This window comes from Hyperolius riggenbachi, chromosome 10, assembly GCF_040937935.1.
Source record: "Hyperolius riggenbachi isolate aHypRig1 chromosome 10, aHypRig1.pri, whole genome shotgun sequence".
In the NCBI taxonomy this organism is placed as follows: Eukaryota; Metazoa; Chordata; class Amphibia; order Anura; family Hyperoliidae; genus Hyperolius; species Hyperolius riggenbachi.
Window position 1 is genome coordinate 138785031 of NC_090655.1, and position 16430 is coordinate 138801460.

Consider the following 16430-nt stretch of genomic DNA (forward strand, 5'->3'; position numbering starts at 1 on the left):
TGCGCAGTAGCTGCTCTCCGTTCAGGCTCCAGCAGAAACAGCCAAGCCTGATTGCATCCAATCTACTGTGCAGGCACACTGGTGGTACTTGAAAGTTTTCAGGCAATAAAAGTGGTACAATTAGTGAAAAGGTTGAAAAGCCCTGCTCTAGATGACAAAGTCCACTCCACCAAAGTTGAGAATAATAAATGTTCCTTTATTTTAATCAAAGACAGAAAATCAATAACTTTTACATGATTTTAAGCAATTAAAACAACAATAATGATGGCTTTCCTCTCTTATGATCTGAAGACATAACAACAAAAGTTGCTTAGGTGATACCTCTCATCGTAGCTTTCTCATGGTGTAACCCACAACACTTGCTAGCTATACTAACATGAATGCAAATACAGTACAATGTACATCACAATGCAAGAAAATGTCCAGTGCAATAACAATGTATAAATATCAGTACATGATTATATCCAAATACAAAGTACTGAGTACAATACTAATTGATATGGTCAATCAGTGCAATCATTCCCAGCAAGATCAATCCATGAATGCTAACGATAACTAAATTACTGAGGCTATGCAAAATAAGCAATATCAAGGTGTTAGCAGTGACTGAATATGTTATAGCAAAACAAAAAGTTGTATGCAACATTGTGCTGTATGCAAAAACACATTTACAGGGAATGTTGCCCACTGGGAATCAGTATCCGATCCCTTGGATGACATTTAAGGGTCGTGGCTGACAGATGTGTCCTCAGCATGAAGGTTAATGGCATGCTCTATACCTATGCAGGGGTAGACGGGCGCAAGCATCAGATGATGTTATTTTCATCTAGCATGTGTACGGGACTTTAGTCAGACCAGCCGCAGCTGAAAAAGAAAGAAGAGGCCTAATGCGCGTCGTTGTCCGCTGACCACGTCATCAGAAGCATATAGCTATATACAGTATATATATATATATATATATATATATATATATATATATATACACACTCTTTTCATTTTTGCATACAATGTTGCATTCAACTTTTTTTGTATTTGGATATACAGTAATCATGTACAGTATTTATATTTATGAATTTTGCTTTTATTCATGTGGACTTTATTGATTTTTTCGTGCTGTAATATGTACGAACAGAGGCGCCAAGCAGAGTAAAACAATGTTCTAAAAATGATAAAAAGAGGGAAGTCGAGGAAGTCGAGGTGGAAGCAGAGGCGCTCACACGCTTTATGGACCTGAACCAGTTTTATATGCTCCTGTACTGCCTGATGAAGCGGGATTGTTGACCGCGAAACGTGTTGCGATTTTATGGAGCTGTGAACAAATTGTATATTTTTTACTCTGCATTTGAGTATATGTCCTCTACCAGAGGGAGGTAAGTCCACCTCGACTTCCCTCTTTTTATCATTTTTAGAACATTATTTTACTCTGCTTGGCGCCTCTGTTCGTACATATTACAGCACGATTAAGTCCACCCCTGGTGGAGGGGATCTTTCCCCATTTTCCTATCTACAGAGAGCGACTTTTATACCTGAGTGGGGTCAGGTACTAATACTTCCAACCTGCCTGTCAAGTGGTTACCTGATGGTAACCCACCTTTGTGAGTATAAGAACCTCTGACATTACATTATATATTGAGCTTACCAGACAATATTGCACTATTGGGCTCTTGGTGTCCTCTGTTTTGTTTTTACAAGTTATTGATTTTTTTGTAACACTTGTTATGTTGTTATCCTATACGGGTTCTGTTTCCCATGTGTGTTTTTTGCTTGATTGTACCTCTGGTCCATCACACTTGTTACTGATTATAGATTATGCTCTTCTCTAATCTCTATCTAGTTGTTGTGTTATAAATGTATAATACATAATTAAAGAATGATTTGGAGACTGCTGAAGAACTGTCTAAAATATCTGGCCACATTCACAATGGAAGTATTGGCGCTGCCCGCTGCATTGAGTTGCTTGGTGCTACCTGGCACTTGCTAGTAATTTCACGAGTGCTTACAAGGATTTGCATTAACTTCCATGGAGGTCAAATCACAGAAATGCCTACAGCAGGACTTTCCAGAACAGCCAGCTAGCACAAAGCTTGTAGTATGAATAGGGCTCACTGAGAACAATTACATTTACATTGTCCTAGAATTTTGTTAGAGCTATAAAGTGCCAGTAAATACCCAGAATCACTTGAAGTGGGAGGTATTCCTTCTATTTATATTGACAAAGGGACATGGAAATATAATTTGACCCACCATGGGAACTTGAAGGGCATTGTGCATACCCTTGAAGGGCATTGGGCATACCAAAGTGTGCAATAGATGTTTGTATTCTGCTTTATATACATCTGCGTAGCTCAAAATGTAATCAAAATGGAAAACTTTTAGGAATGTTGGGAACTTTTCTTGTTTTATTGGCCTGTGATGGCTCATAACCCCAGTAATAAATTCACATCACATGTTTAAAAAAAGAAGTAAAAAGGTATGAGGGCCCGTTTCCACTTGTGCAGTGGGAATTGCCGCGGAAAAAATTCGCATGCGGATGCGAATTTCACATGCGTTTGTATGCAAATTTTCATTCGAATTCGCATACGATTTCGCATGGATGACTATATATGCAAATTAAACCACAGCAGTGCCTGTGTGCTTTTCCATTGTTTCTATGTGAAATCATATGCGAATTCACATGAAAATACGCATGCTAAAACCGCATGCGAATTCCTTATTACATACATTGTATGTGAATCGCATAGCGGTATGCGAATTCTGATGGCTCTGCCGTGCAGATTTATTCTGCACAGAAAAACGCTCAGAAATCCTGACAAGTGGAAACAGTCCCATCCACTTGTATTTTCTATGCGAATCTGCATGCAGGAAACGCACGTAGATTCGCTCTAGTGGAAATGGGCCCTGAGTGATAAGGCTTATCAGTGATGTTTAGTATATTGACAAGGTACTGAGAAGGCAGAAGCTGTCACTTCCATGCCTAGAGATGAACTCTTTCATGCAGCAAAATAAAACAAGTAAAACAGCCTAGTTATGTATTTGTTTTGCACTGCATATAAACGTTTATCTCATCATGTCACAGTGCACCTCGGGTACACTTTAAAAGGAGATAAATATGGCAGCCTCCATATCCCCCTCAGTTCAGTTTTCAGAAGAGATATGTAGTGAAGGGTACCAGAGAAGTGAATATGGGTCACATACCATCATCACATAACATGACGTTCATTTTATAAATGAAGCATTCGTACTTCTAGTAAAAAATATTTTAGCAATGTGGCCATCAGACAGAGGTCATGGTGTGGTCAGCCACTTATCAGTTATATTGAAGTTTACTGTGTCAGACCATACATTCTCTTATTTGCTTTATGTCATGTGTAAAAACAAATAGCATTTCTCCTACATTGTTCTTTGTGAGTGAACAAACAGCTATTGTTTCTTGATAAATCGAGAAGACATACTTAGGAACCTGTGAGCTGGAATATTTATAACAATCTACCTGTGTAAAGATGCCAGGAGATGGTAGAAAATAAAATAGGAAAAACAAAGCTATTTGGCCTGTGTGCACTCTTGGACCCCAGCTTCCCTTTTCACGTGTTGCTTCCCATTTGCAGCCTTTTCTTTCATATGTAAAAACTTCTATTTCATGTCCAGGTGCCCCCTTAGGCTGCAGCTGACAAAGGCCTGGGTTGCTTTTCCAGATATCCAGCCCTATCAGTCATTTCCTAATCTGAATGGATAGAACTAGTTTGGGTAACAATGCCTGTAGGAACCTTCAGAGGCCTCTCACACTGGTGCGGTGGCTGGATGGAGGCCAGTGGCTGGATAGTGTACTGGTTAAGGGCTCTGCCTTTGACATGGGACACCAGGGTTTGAATCCTGGCTAGGTCAAGTACCTATTCAGTAAGGAGTTCAAGGCAAGACTCCCTAACACTGCAGGGTGGCCTCTTGAGCGTGTCCCTGTGGCTGCAGCTCTTGAGCGCTTTGAGTCCGACAGGAGAAAAGCGCTATACAAATGTTTGGATTATTATTATTATTATTATTATTAATTTTACCGAACCTCTCTGCTTTGCCAATGAAAGGCTAAAGGTGCTTTCATACAGCATGCGGTGTGGTACGCTGAAAGTCGCCGATCGACCACAAGCACATACCTATGTTGCCTCTCAACCTTTGTGGCAACGTCCTGTGGACTAGAAGTTATGTAATTCTATGGTGATGCAGGGGTTTTAAAAAATGTTGGCAGCAGAGTTGCGGCGCGCATGTGCAGAAGCGTGTTTTTACAATACGCTTCTGTGCCCTTGCGTATTTCCAAAACAGCATGAGAGTGCAAGTGAGTGGCACTTCCTGTTTGGGTGTGAGCCAGAAGAGGAATACCGCGTACTAATGCGGTAATCCCTGAAGGCCTATTTTTGGCGGTGCAGCCTCCGGGTGACACCACACTGCTACCGGCAATCCGCAGGCTACTTTCACAGTGGGACATTATGAAGTGGTAATTTCAGGCGGAAAACATTGTGAATGTGGACATGTTCATACTTCAGTCGTTATTTTTATGACACTGTTACTGCATGCGGTAACTCATTGTGAATAGAGGCCATTGTGTTCCTGTTAAAACTGTGAACGTAGCCTTAAAGGGACCCTGAACAGAGAAATGAATGCAACAGGCGCATGATCGAGCAGGGTGCGCAGACGAGCTGTGCGCACCTAGCAGAGTTGCCAGCGGGACCATGGAGGAGATCCAGAGGACACCGAGGGACCTCATGGGCTATGGGGGGCTGGAGGAAGTCCCGGGTAATTTCAGATTTTCATTTCATCCTCTACACAGGGTCTCTTTAAATGTATATTCTAACAGGTTCATGCAGCATTTTATTACTACGCTCACCATATAACTTAAAGGAAACCTGAAGTGAGAGGCATACAGTGGCTGCCATATTTATTTGCAGTTGTTTGGCAGTCTTACTGCTCATTCATGCATCAGAAGTATCAGAATCACACGCCTGAAACAAGCATGCAGCGAATACTGCACACAGAAGTAGCAGCAGGGCAGTCAGGCAATGTGTATTGTTTGAAAGGAAATATATCACCCTCCATATCCTTCTCAAGTCAGGGGTGCTTTATCACAATACTAGTTATTGCAATAATAATGTACACTATTTATGTTTACCACCACCACAACACTATTCCACCACCAACATAGAGATCTTTGTTTCTGCCCACAGGAACAGAAAATGGCAAGTGGAACGGTGGATCCTCAACCTGTTTTACGTCAAACACAGTAAGCATCTCCAGGAGAAAAATATTGTATGATAGCTTTGTAGTTAATATGCATGTAGTTGTATGTAGCTAATATGTAGTTAATATGTAAGTAGTTGTATGTAGCTAATATGTAGTTAATATGTAGTGGACATTTCAGTACAATAGGCATTTTATGGGTTTGAGGGAAATGTGCACTCAGCAGTGATGGCAAGCTACAGTCAGTCAACCATTGGCTAGCCAAAATAGCCTAGAGAAATGGGGGGGGGGGGGGGGGGGGAGCAGGCATATACTGTGACCTATCCTGATGCCTATCGTTCCCCCCTAACTAAATGTCCCTCTGGCAGCCTCTTCCAGGGCACCGGAGTCAGGCACTATTGGGCAGGCCAGGCTGCGCCCCTCCTACAGCAGGCACCCATTGCCAGGAGCACTCGGCGCATTGGTATGACGTCATGCGCATGCGGTCAAGTCACAGTATATGTCTGCTCCTCCATTTCTCTAGGTTATTTCACATCTGGTATCGTTTAAAATGGAAGGCGAGGATAAGAAATGGTCAGTGAGTTGCTAATACCAAATTGCATACAAATTGGAGGTATGCAACGTTGAAGTGGGCAAATAAGATGCATTTCCCATTGATTTTGGTTGGTCCAATTCCAAGCTACATACAGTTTCCATTCACTTTGCATTCCAGAATCAGAAGTACTAAACATCAAGACATTTTGTAAACCAAAGGCATCTATCTTCTAAATGCAATCTATACTCTTTTTCAGTCCCTATGCCCCAATCTCCACTGCAGGCTTCATCCCATGTGGTTTGTCCCCACTCAGCCTGGGGAGACTTTATGCATTGTTCTAGCAAACGCTTATACCCATGCCTGAAGTGTGCCAGCTGCAGGAAATGAGGGCATAAAGGCAGGAGAACCACCAGAGAAGCCCAATAAGCATGATATTGGCAAGAAAGGTAGTCTAATGCTTGGTACACACCATGCAATTTCCCAGCAGATAGATTGGTCAAATTGATTATTTCATATCAGTCCAATCTGACTTCCGATCATTTCTCTGATCGATTTCCCGATCACCTATATAAAGTCAATCAGACAAATGACCAGACATCAGATGGGACCTGTCAGAAATAATAGATTCCATCCGTCTGACTGGAAATTGCATGGTGTGTACCAGGCATTGCAGTCCAAGGTCATACACAGGAGATCAGATGACTGTCACTGTAGGGATTACACGAACTTGTGGTGAGAGACAAGCCAAGAGTCATACACAGATCAATCAACTGGACAGATGAAGCAGGGACAAGACAGAAGAGTAGTCAGTAATAGCAATGGTCAGTTCAGGCAGCAATCAAACATGTAGTCAAAAGGTCAGGCAAAAGTAACAACAAGACAGCAATCTAAATGGGGGCATCTATACACTACATGCGATCTTGCTGTGTTTTGATTGAAATGCAATTTTGCCTTATTGCTAAAGTCCTGCATGCTGCATTTTTCTGCGTTTTCTCCTTGAGTTCCTAGCAGCTCCCAGTGAAAATTACATTAAAAGCACAATTGCATCTTGTAGTGGAAACCAGCCTAGCAGCTTAGTATCAGCAACTAACTACTCTCACAAGCATGGCGCTAAAACAGGAAGATACTTTTATGTGTTCAGCAACTAATCAGAGAGCATATGCAAATCAGACTCACCAGGACAATAATTAGCTCAGCAAGGAGAAGTTGGCTGCTTGCCATCAGCTGCCACATGCAAAAGAGGCTAATGCTTCATACACACTTGAGATAAAAGTCTTTGGAAAATGAAAGATCACAGACCAATTTTACCCCCTTCCATGTAGTATGAGAGCCATACTCTACACAGTCTATTCTATGGAGCTGCACTCCCCATCAGATAAAATCTTTGCAAGATGCTGCACACAAAGATGCCCGTACACACTCAAAAGATCATTATCTGCAAAAGATCTGTTCCTGCAAAAAATCCATTCCTGCAAAATGCATTCATAGTCTATGAGATCTGCAGATCCTCATACACACTTGGTTTAACAGACTTCATCTGCATATCTGGTAATCATCTGCAGATCTGAAAATCCATCCTGGTGGATCTGATCTGCAGATGATCTGCAGATGATTGTCTGTTAAACCAAGTGTGTATGATGATCTGCAGATCTCATAGACTATGAATGCATTTTGCAGGAATGGATCTTTTGCAGGAACAGATCTTTTGCAGATAATGATCTTTTGAGTGTGTACGGGCATCTTTGTGTGCAGCATCCTGCAAAGATTTTATCTGATGGGGAGTTCAGCTCCATAGAATAGACTGTGTAGAGTATGGCTCTCATACTACATGGAAGGGGGTAAAATTGGTCTGATATCTTTCATTTATCTTTCAAGTGTGTACACACCATTAGGGCTAGAACCCACTAGAGCGCTCTTTTGGCCTGTAACCCACTACAAATCGATATCACTAATTGCAATCACTAGCGTTTTGTATGAGCGTTTTGTAAGCAATTTCATGAGCAAGTTGTGTAACGATTAGCGTTTTTATTTCCGACTGGACCTTTCAATTATTTAAATTTTACTACAGTGTGCAGTCATTTCAAAACGCTAGCAAAATCGCTCTATGCAGGTTTTGATGAGCGATTGCGCCAGCATTTATATACTTTACATTGCAGAAACGCTAACTGCTAACGCGAAAGATGCTGCATTTCCTGCGTTTGGCGATTTGGTAATCGCAATCGCTCCAGTGGAATTTGGCCCATCCATTAACATTAGCTGAGCATTTAGGGAAATTGCTAGCATTTTGAATCGCTCCCTAAATGCTCAGAAAATTGCTCTAGTGGGTTCCAGCCCTTAGGGGTCGCTTTCAATCGCTAGCGATTTCCCTAAACACTCTGCCAATGTATATGGATGGGACAGATTTTACTAGCGTGATTGCGATTAGCCAAATTGCAATCGTAGGACATGCAGCATTTTGGGAGAGCGCTTGCACTTTAACATAAAGTATTGAAACGCTGGCAAATCACTTATGAATCGCTGTACGTAGGGATTTGTGTGTGAATTTAAAATGACCAATCAGAGTTGAAATCGCTAATCGCAATCACAATCGCTGCCAAAAAGCGTACTCTTTTAAAAATCGCTACCAAAATTGCCAGAAAATGTTCATGAAATTGTTTACAAATCGCTAATTTGAAATGGCAATGATTGTGATTGCCATTTGCGACTTGTAGTGGGTTCCAGGGCTCAGGCCTTGATCCCACTATATCACACCCGGATCTTGATCACAGGAGCCTATACCCTAGATTTCACCCTCCATGAACCTACAGACACCTGCTGAACCTGGCTGCAAGTGTGCTAGCTGGCCCAGCTGTCACTTTTCCCTTACTTCCCTTGCCCGTCATAGGTAGCTACAGATGCCCCCAAGTATTAGGGAGCTCGAAGTGCCCCCGACTGAAGTCAGATCTGGTCAGTGGAATGCTGAGACCCGGGTGAGCAACCTCTCATTTACACTCTGCTCAGGACTCTGCATAGGTAAGGTAGGAGGGAGGCACTTGCGGAGGGGAGTAAGCCGCCTTTCCATTATCAGGCGCCTGTAGGCACGTGCCTACAGTGCCTTTTGGTAAATCCGTCCCTGCACTATATGTCGTGCGCATTTCGACAGCGCGTATAGTCTGCAACACAGAATTTCTGCCATTCCCATCATATGTGCATGCATTTTTCGGAAATCGCAGCGCTGACCCATTCACTGTGGTGAATGGGATCAGCAGCGCAGCGCATGGCTGCACAGATGGTGTGCGATCATACGCATTGCCTTCCTATCGCACTGCCATCTGCGCTAATTGATGTGAACAAGGCCTTACCTGGATGAATGATAGCCTAGACCAAGATAAATGTGCTGCAATACCTAGAGTAGTCACTGGGTGGCAGCTGCACTCTTGCTAACTCTTCATCAACAAATCGACAGAGCATAAGTGTCTGTATACACTGCTGCACCTTTAAAAACGCATGCATTTTTTAATTGCAAGGTCTTTTGAAAAATCATGAAAATTGTGAAGACCTGTACACACTGGTGCATTGCAATTTTTCTGTTTTCATGAAGGCTTTGCAATTTAAAAATCGCATGTGATTTTAAAAACGTAGTGCAAGAGCAGCAGTGTGTACAGGCCCTAGGGCAGGCCGGGGTCACGTTTGAGAAAATCAGCAGCATTTTTTCCGCACTTCAAAAAGGCATGTAATGATTGTCTATGAGGCTGCTGCGTTTTCAGGCGGTATCTGCAATTCTGCATAGCGTTAATAAAAAAAAACAATTACACACAATTAAACCTGCACTACCTTTTTGCACAACGTGTTTTCTCATTGAAATCAATGGCTACTGTAAAAAAAAAAACTAATAATAATCATGCGTTATAATGCATACCAAATCCCACAATCGTACTGCAAAAGGCTTGTGGGGAATCGTCTGTGGTTCCCACACACACACATGTATGATCCCTCACTAATGGAAACACATAGGATGAGCGCACATCTTCCGGGTAACCAGGTCCAGGTGAGGTCCAATTCCAAACATGCACATTTCTTTTGAGGCAAGGTAAGTGCTGATGGGGCCCCAGGGCAAAGGTAATCCACACAAGCTCAGCTCCCTGGGCCCCCAAACCGTCTGCCATCCCCCCGATCTCTCCCTTTAACTCCTATGTGCTTCCCGGGGCCTCTGCACAATACCAGCATCGTAACTTAACTGTTCAGTCGGTCGGCGCACTGCTCCTGTCTTCTTCTTGCTGTCTGTCTCTTGTGACCGCCACATGTTATGCATAAGTGTAATGACATGCGCCGGTCACAAGACGCAGGCAGCAGGAAGAAGACCAAAAGCACAAAGCAATGGAACAGAGAGCCAGCCACCGGGACAGGTGAGATACCAATGCTGGTATTGTGCAGGTGCCCCAGGGAACATGTAACAATAAAGGGGGAGGTCAGGGGCCCGGAAGTTCTCAGGGGCCCAGGTGCAATATTGCCCCACTTGCCTTGATGGAAGTGCCGGCCCTGAACACAACTGACCTCTAATGACCAACAATGGACAGTTACTTTACTATTATGTGGTATTTTTTTTTAAAAGCTAGTAACTGCTTTTGGTTATCTGTTACAGTAATCACCAAACGTCTTCAAAGGAAAAGATGGATCAGATAAAGAATCCAGTGTCCAGCACTTTTAAAAGCCAGGACATTGCAGCACTGGCTGGGAAACTAGAAAACCTTGCTCAGAACACCCCACTACGGTTCAGTGATGAAGCAATGAGGCCACCCACTAAAAGCAACTCTCGATTTGGCCATTTCAGCAATCACTCATTCTTTTCAAGACACAATCCTCACCCTCATCGGGTCACACATATTCAAGGTATTGTTGGCACTTTGAAGGGAACACGTTGGCACAAGCTGCCAGCTTCAAGTGTCTACCTAGGTTACTATACTTACTTCTGCCCTTGCATCTCAATCGGAAAAAAATCCTTGTGGAAACAAATAAACTCACTCAACATGTTACTTTAGTGTGAATATACAGGGTGTTTTTAATTTGTCCATCAAAAGAGCTTGCAATTAAATAATCCTGCTATAAGTATAGTTGGATGTCCCACCACAGTGTAGGGCTCATTTTGCGGGAAGCCAATAATCCTACCAGCAAGGATGTACCAACAGCTCCCTGGGCCATGTCCTTGGTTTCCCTGTCTCCCCTCCCCCTCTACATCTTTTGGAGTAGCAGGGCCGATTCTAGGGAAGTGCAGGCAGGGCGACCGCCCTGGGCACAGACCTACAAGTAGAAGAAGGGAGGCGCAGGCAGAAGGACATAACCGCTAGGGAGCTGGTGAAGTGAGGTGCAGCCAAATGGAAAAAGAAAGAAGATTACCAGCGTGATCACCTTCTTTGACTCCTCCTGAGCAGCCTGCATCAGACATCAAGTCATTATCACGTCACCACCGCGTTATAACACCTGATGTCCTGTAGCAGTACTGCAGTCTGTCAGTGCGCAGCCCCCATGGAGGAGTCAGCTTTCCGGGCTCTCATCACCTGTGTGTTTTCCTGGTCGCTGCTTCCTCCTGGATGAGCGGCTGGTCACTAGTAAGTCACTAGTAAGTAGGCAGATCTAATTGTGACCTGTGGCTGTGTGACTGTTCCTAAAGAGTAATGGTTCGCGAGTCCAAAGGGGTAGGGGCGCAATTTTTACACTCACACTCTGGGTGCAATTTAGCTTAGAAACTGCCTTGGGCAGTAGAGTAGTGTGATGTATAATATTTACCTGCCTCAGGGCTGCATTGGTCTGCATACCCATCTCCCCATGCATGTCATGTGATCGGGAGAGGAGTATGCAGCATAGAGCGAGTGTCTGCCAGGAAGAAGCGGAAACCCAACACACAGCGCTGAAAAACATAGCAATTACTCTACGCTGCTGCAGAATGCATGGGCCTCCATAGCCCCTGGGCCCTCATGCAGTTATTGTTATGCAGTTATTGTTATGCAGTTATTGTTATGCCACCTACCAGAGTGCTTTTGGGATGTGGGAGGGTAGCTGAGTACCTGAAGCTGGAGGAAAACCGATGCTAATGAAGCTGCAGTTAGTGTCCTTGCTGGGAGTTGAACATGAATGAACATAAAATGAGAAGTGCTGTGGAGTACCAATCAATTAAATATTAGCTATTAGCTATTATCTTGGAATATATGGCCCTTTCCTTATTCTCAATATTTTGCATATTGCTACGGTGAGAAACCAGATATGATGTTTCAAGCCTTCCCCTTCCTCCGATTTCTGGGCATATCAACATGTATTATACACCATAAAGAAAGCAGAACCGCTAACAAATTGGGCAATACTGGCACATGTGAGCGAATTACTTTTTTCCAAATCTGTTAGTTTCAAAAACATTGTACTTTCCATTCCATTCCAGTTCACCCAGCTACATATTTGACCCTAGCTGCCTTGAGTTCTTGCATTCTTGACTCATCTGTCTCTTAGAAACAGTGGATTTAAACAGTGGATTTTTATGGTATAAGAACAGTTTATAATGTACTCCTGTTCATCACAGCAAAATTCCCACTGAACTTGTTGTTTAGAAATGTATGAGTGTACTCTGCTTCCATCTAGTGGCAGAAAAACAAACTAAGCCATTAAAGTTCACTTAACTAAAGACAAATGTAATTTTTGATCTATCAGTATTTTAGCCCTTTATACCTTCCAGGTACCGCAGTCCTGAGTCACCATGAGCTGTCTGGGTATTCCTTACAATTAAAGAGATAAAATATTTTTTTTTCCTCTAGGACTTAATGGCATCCCCATATGTATTGTGAACGATGAGTGGTCTGTCGCCTCTCCTCTTTATCCTCATCCTATGATAAAAAGCCAGCTTACCACCAACCTGCTTGGTGTTCCCAGTCTTCCAATAGGAGATCCACATGCTAACAAAGTGCCATATTTAACCACAGGTGAGTAGAATATGAAAAAAAATTGCACAGTATATGTGACAAATGATCTTTGTATTATGTAACAAGGGCATAATAATAGCACCTGGACTCCCACAATTAAAGTGAAAGCTGGAGAAGACACAGGGATCATTGCAGGTAGTGGTGCGCTAATGTACTGCTGCCAGCAAAGTGAAGGTAAGTAACTCACCTGTCCTTCCTCCTCTCTGGTTTGCACGTCCAGTCCAGTTGTTGCCAACTCATCCCATTAATGGTGGTACTGACATCTATGACTTATACAGGTTTTGTGGCTAGTTAATGCAGTTAGACACTAGTTATGCATAACAAGTCCCTGAACCTGCATACCTTAGACGTGTTAGTAAATAAAGGGATGATTTGGCAATCTTGGTCAGGTCTCCATGGCTCCCAACAGCTGAGTGGGCCACTGGCATGTGACATCCATTTGATCATAGTGGCAGGAAGTCCTCAGGAGGTGGAATTATGCTAAACAGGCAGGAGGAGGGAGCACTGCAGCAGAGTGAGACCACACTCTGCTGCTGCTTACTCTGCATTTGAATGGGAGGGAGACAATATCCTGGTTAGCTAATACTGATATATGGAAGCCCAAAAACAACCTAATACATGTAGAAAGAGGAGCCAAAGACTACGTAGTATTAATATACGGGGGGCAAAGACTACCAAATACTGATCTCTGGGTGCAGTGGGTGGGGTTGGGGGTGGCTTGAACTTTACCTAAATCCTGGCTCACACGTCCAATTTTGATTGTCCAATTATAGTTCAGTTTTACCACTTCTATGTAGAATGAGAGTTTACCTACACAATCTGTCCATAGTATTCAAAATCTGTTGGCCCTCATACAACAAGGGGTGGAAAAATTGGCCAATGGTTGGCCAATAAAAATTGGATGTGTGTACGCACCCTTATACTGGTAACGTGAGCTAAGAGGGGCATCCTCCATCTTGCTGGAGGGCCTAGTAATTCCTTGTTACAGACCTGTCATTTAACTTAAAAGTATGAACAATGAAAAGTGTGAAAAATAACTGTTAACAGCATAGAACAACTAACCAATTAATTCTACCACATAGACTGATGGTCTTTGTACGAAACTTTATTTTTAAAGGAGAACTCCAGACCAATATTATTTTGCCTTGCATGCATTTTTGTATCATGGAGTAATCTTTACCCCAGCACAGTTACTTACCAGTCACAGTTCTGCAGTGTTCCTTGATTTTTGACAGCACACCTGGGTGTGGAAAATGGCTGTCAGGTCCAGACAGCTTTTATTCATTGTCTGAAGTATATGTTTTAATAAAGCAGCTTTTTTTACAGTCACAAGAGTGTGGGGTCATTTTTTTCTTCCACTCTGTTGGGGACTGTTTCTATCCATAGCATTGCAGCATTTTTACAGATCCATAACCACTGCAGCAGTTTTATACAACTGTAATGTAGTTCTGACTGTACACGGTTGTCTGTTGTGTTCTTGTCAGGTGAGATGACTATGCTCTTATGTAGGTGTATCAAAATACTTTGACTATGGTCTTGGACATGCCCCTCCCCTGACCTATTAGAAATGTGCTCTCACTGCATCATGGGAGGCTCAGATTTATAGTGTTTTGAGGTAGTGGAAGTTTCATCCGCAATCCTGAAGTTTAGCTTTACTATCTTACTATCTGCATTCCTGGTGTTTAGCTTCAAAATAAAATCTGTATTGAGTACTGAAAATACGGTCGGACTACTCTTCCTGATTTCCCTCTGAAAATCTGTGTTTCTTGGCTCTCATCATTTTGTTTTTCTGTCATAACTCCCAACTTTTTCAGATAAGAAAGCAGGACATCTTCAAGACACACCCCTGCCACACCTTTAATCACGCCCCCACCACACCCCTGGTCATGCATGCCACAAAGAATTAAGAAGCAAAAGACCTAGTTTTATCATTCAAACCACTTTGGTCATTCCTGCCATCATTCGTTTTTCTTTGTATTAAAATTTAAAAATAAGAAATATATCAATTTCAATGTCAACTTCAGTAGAAATATACATATATGTACATTGATTTGTACATCAGTCCGGAAGGAGGAACAAATGAAGATGAGAGAAAAGGGCAGAAGGATTTGTCCCACCGAAAAAGTGACAGCTGAGAGCTATGCCCAATACTATCAGTGCCCCAGGTCAAGCATGCAGACCAATCTTCTGAATTTAGTAGTTCTGATTCCATGTAAATATTCAGAAATATCTGAGGCCAGAAGCCCAAAATGCCAGCCAGACAAATAACATTTTAAGGCAGCGTTAGTGATTTAGTCCTTGTATCTCTCCTAGTACAGATTTACTGTCTCTGTATATCACTGTGCTCGAAAACATGCTGCATATTACTGTTCTGTTTTCATACGTCTTTTTTTCTCCTGTTTTGCTCTTTATTTGCACAGCTGTCTAGCTTTTCCCCTTGTTATAACTGCTGTGCTGTATTTTCATGCTCCCCCATTCTGCTTTCATCCTGCTCCCCTACTGCTTTTGTAGCATTCATTTTTGTATTTTTGTTGTTTGTTTTGAAATGACTCAACAGTTTTCTTCCATCTTATTTCTTCCTTTTAATTACTTAAGGTTTTTCAGAAACTGGAGCCCAAGTCACTGGCGGAGTGGCCAACCAAATGGTGGACACTTGGTGCACAACTTAACACATAACTCCCAGCTGTGTCTCGTTGTTATCCATTAGTTTTTATGCCCAACCAGGGACGTACTGGTAACTACAAACCACAGCGTTCCATTATAAAATTTCGATGGTGCCCTTAACCAAGTGTACCAGAGATCACACTATCGAAAGAATCAATACTTACCCAGGGCTTCTTCCTGCCCCATAAACACGTCCCATGCGTTCTCCCACGGTCTGCCGTTCAGCAGCGATCAGCCCTGGTAACAGGCTCAGTCGGGTCCAGTCTGGGTCTTCTGTGCATTCTCAGTAGACCCAGACTGACGTGACAACGGCTGATCAGGACAGCGGCGTGGGACTCACGGGTTTCTGGGGCTGGAGGAAGCCCCGGGTAAGTATCGATTCTTTCCATAGTGTGATCTATGATTTCCTTTAAAGCGGAATATAACCCTGCATTTCAACTTTGCTCTAAAACATTATTTACAGTATATTATATGCAACCAGCAATTTTTTTTTTACTAGACCAGCATTGGAAGGGTTACACAGGGCTTTAAAGTTCCTTTAGATTTCTGCAGACGCATCCGAAGCTGAAAAGAGATACATTTTGTTTACAGAAATGTATCTAAGTGTTGAATGACTCATCTCTCTGACTGAGAAGGAGCTTGGAGGACTGCCAAAGAGTGTGTAACTGTTTATCAATAGATACATAGAATGTAACAATCTGAACTTCTGCATATCTCTCCACGGAACTTGAAACGTCTGTGTTTAACCCTTCCAATGCTGGTCTAGTAAAAAAAAAATGCTTTTTGCATATAATATGCTGTAAATAATATTTTAGAGCAAAGTTGAAATGCAGGGTTATATTCCGCTTTAAAGGAGAACTATTATGTAAAATTTTAAAATGTAAAATACATACGGTACATACAAAATGTATGATAACAATAGATTTCTCCCAGAGTAAAATGCACTATAAATTATGTTTTTTCCTATGTCTCTTACAATAGGTAGTAAAAATCTGTCAAATCAGTTTTTGGACTAGTCCATCTTCTTATGGGGGATTCTCAGGTATTTATTTATTTACAAAGGTGCT

The 16430-nt window shown here is 42.4% G+C and overlaps 1 protein-coding gene across 2 annotated transcripts in view; it reads left to right on the forward strand.

Annotated features, from left to right (window-relative positions):
* Positions 1-16430, forward strand: part of TBATA (thymus, brain and testes associated) — a 50571-nt gene that overhangs the window by 24179 nt on the left and 9962 nt on the right. For both annotated transcript variants that reach the window (XM_068257533.1, XM_068257534.1), the window contains exons 2-4: positions 5208-5263; positions 10377-10624; positions 12535-12699. In XM_068257533.1, coding sequence (XP_068113634.1) covers positions 5217-5263; positions 10377-10624; positions 12535-12699 — 460 coding nt within the window. In that variant the 5' untranslated portion in view covers positions 5208-5216. The remainder of the gene's footprint in view (positions 1-5207; positions 5264-10376; positions 10625-12534; positions 12700-16430) is intronic.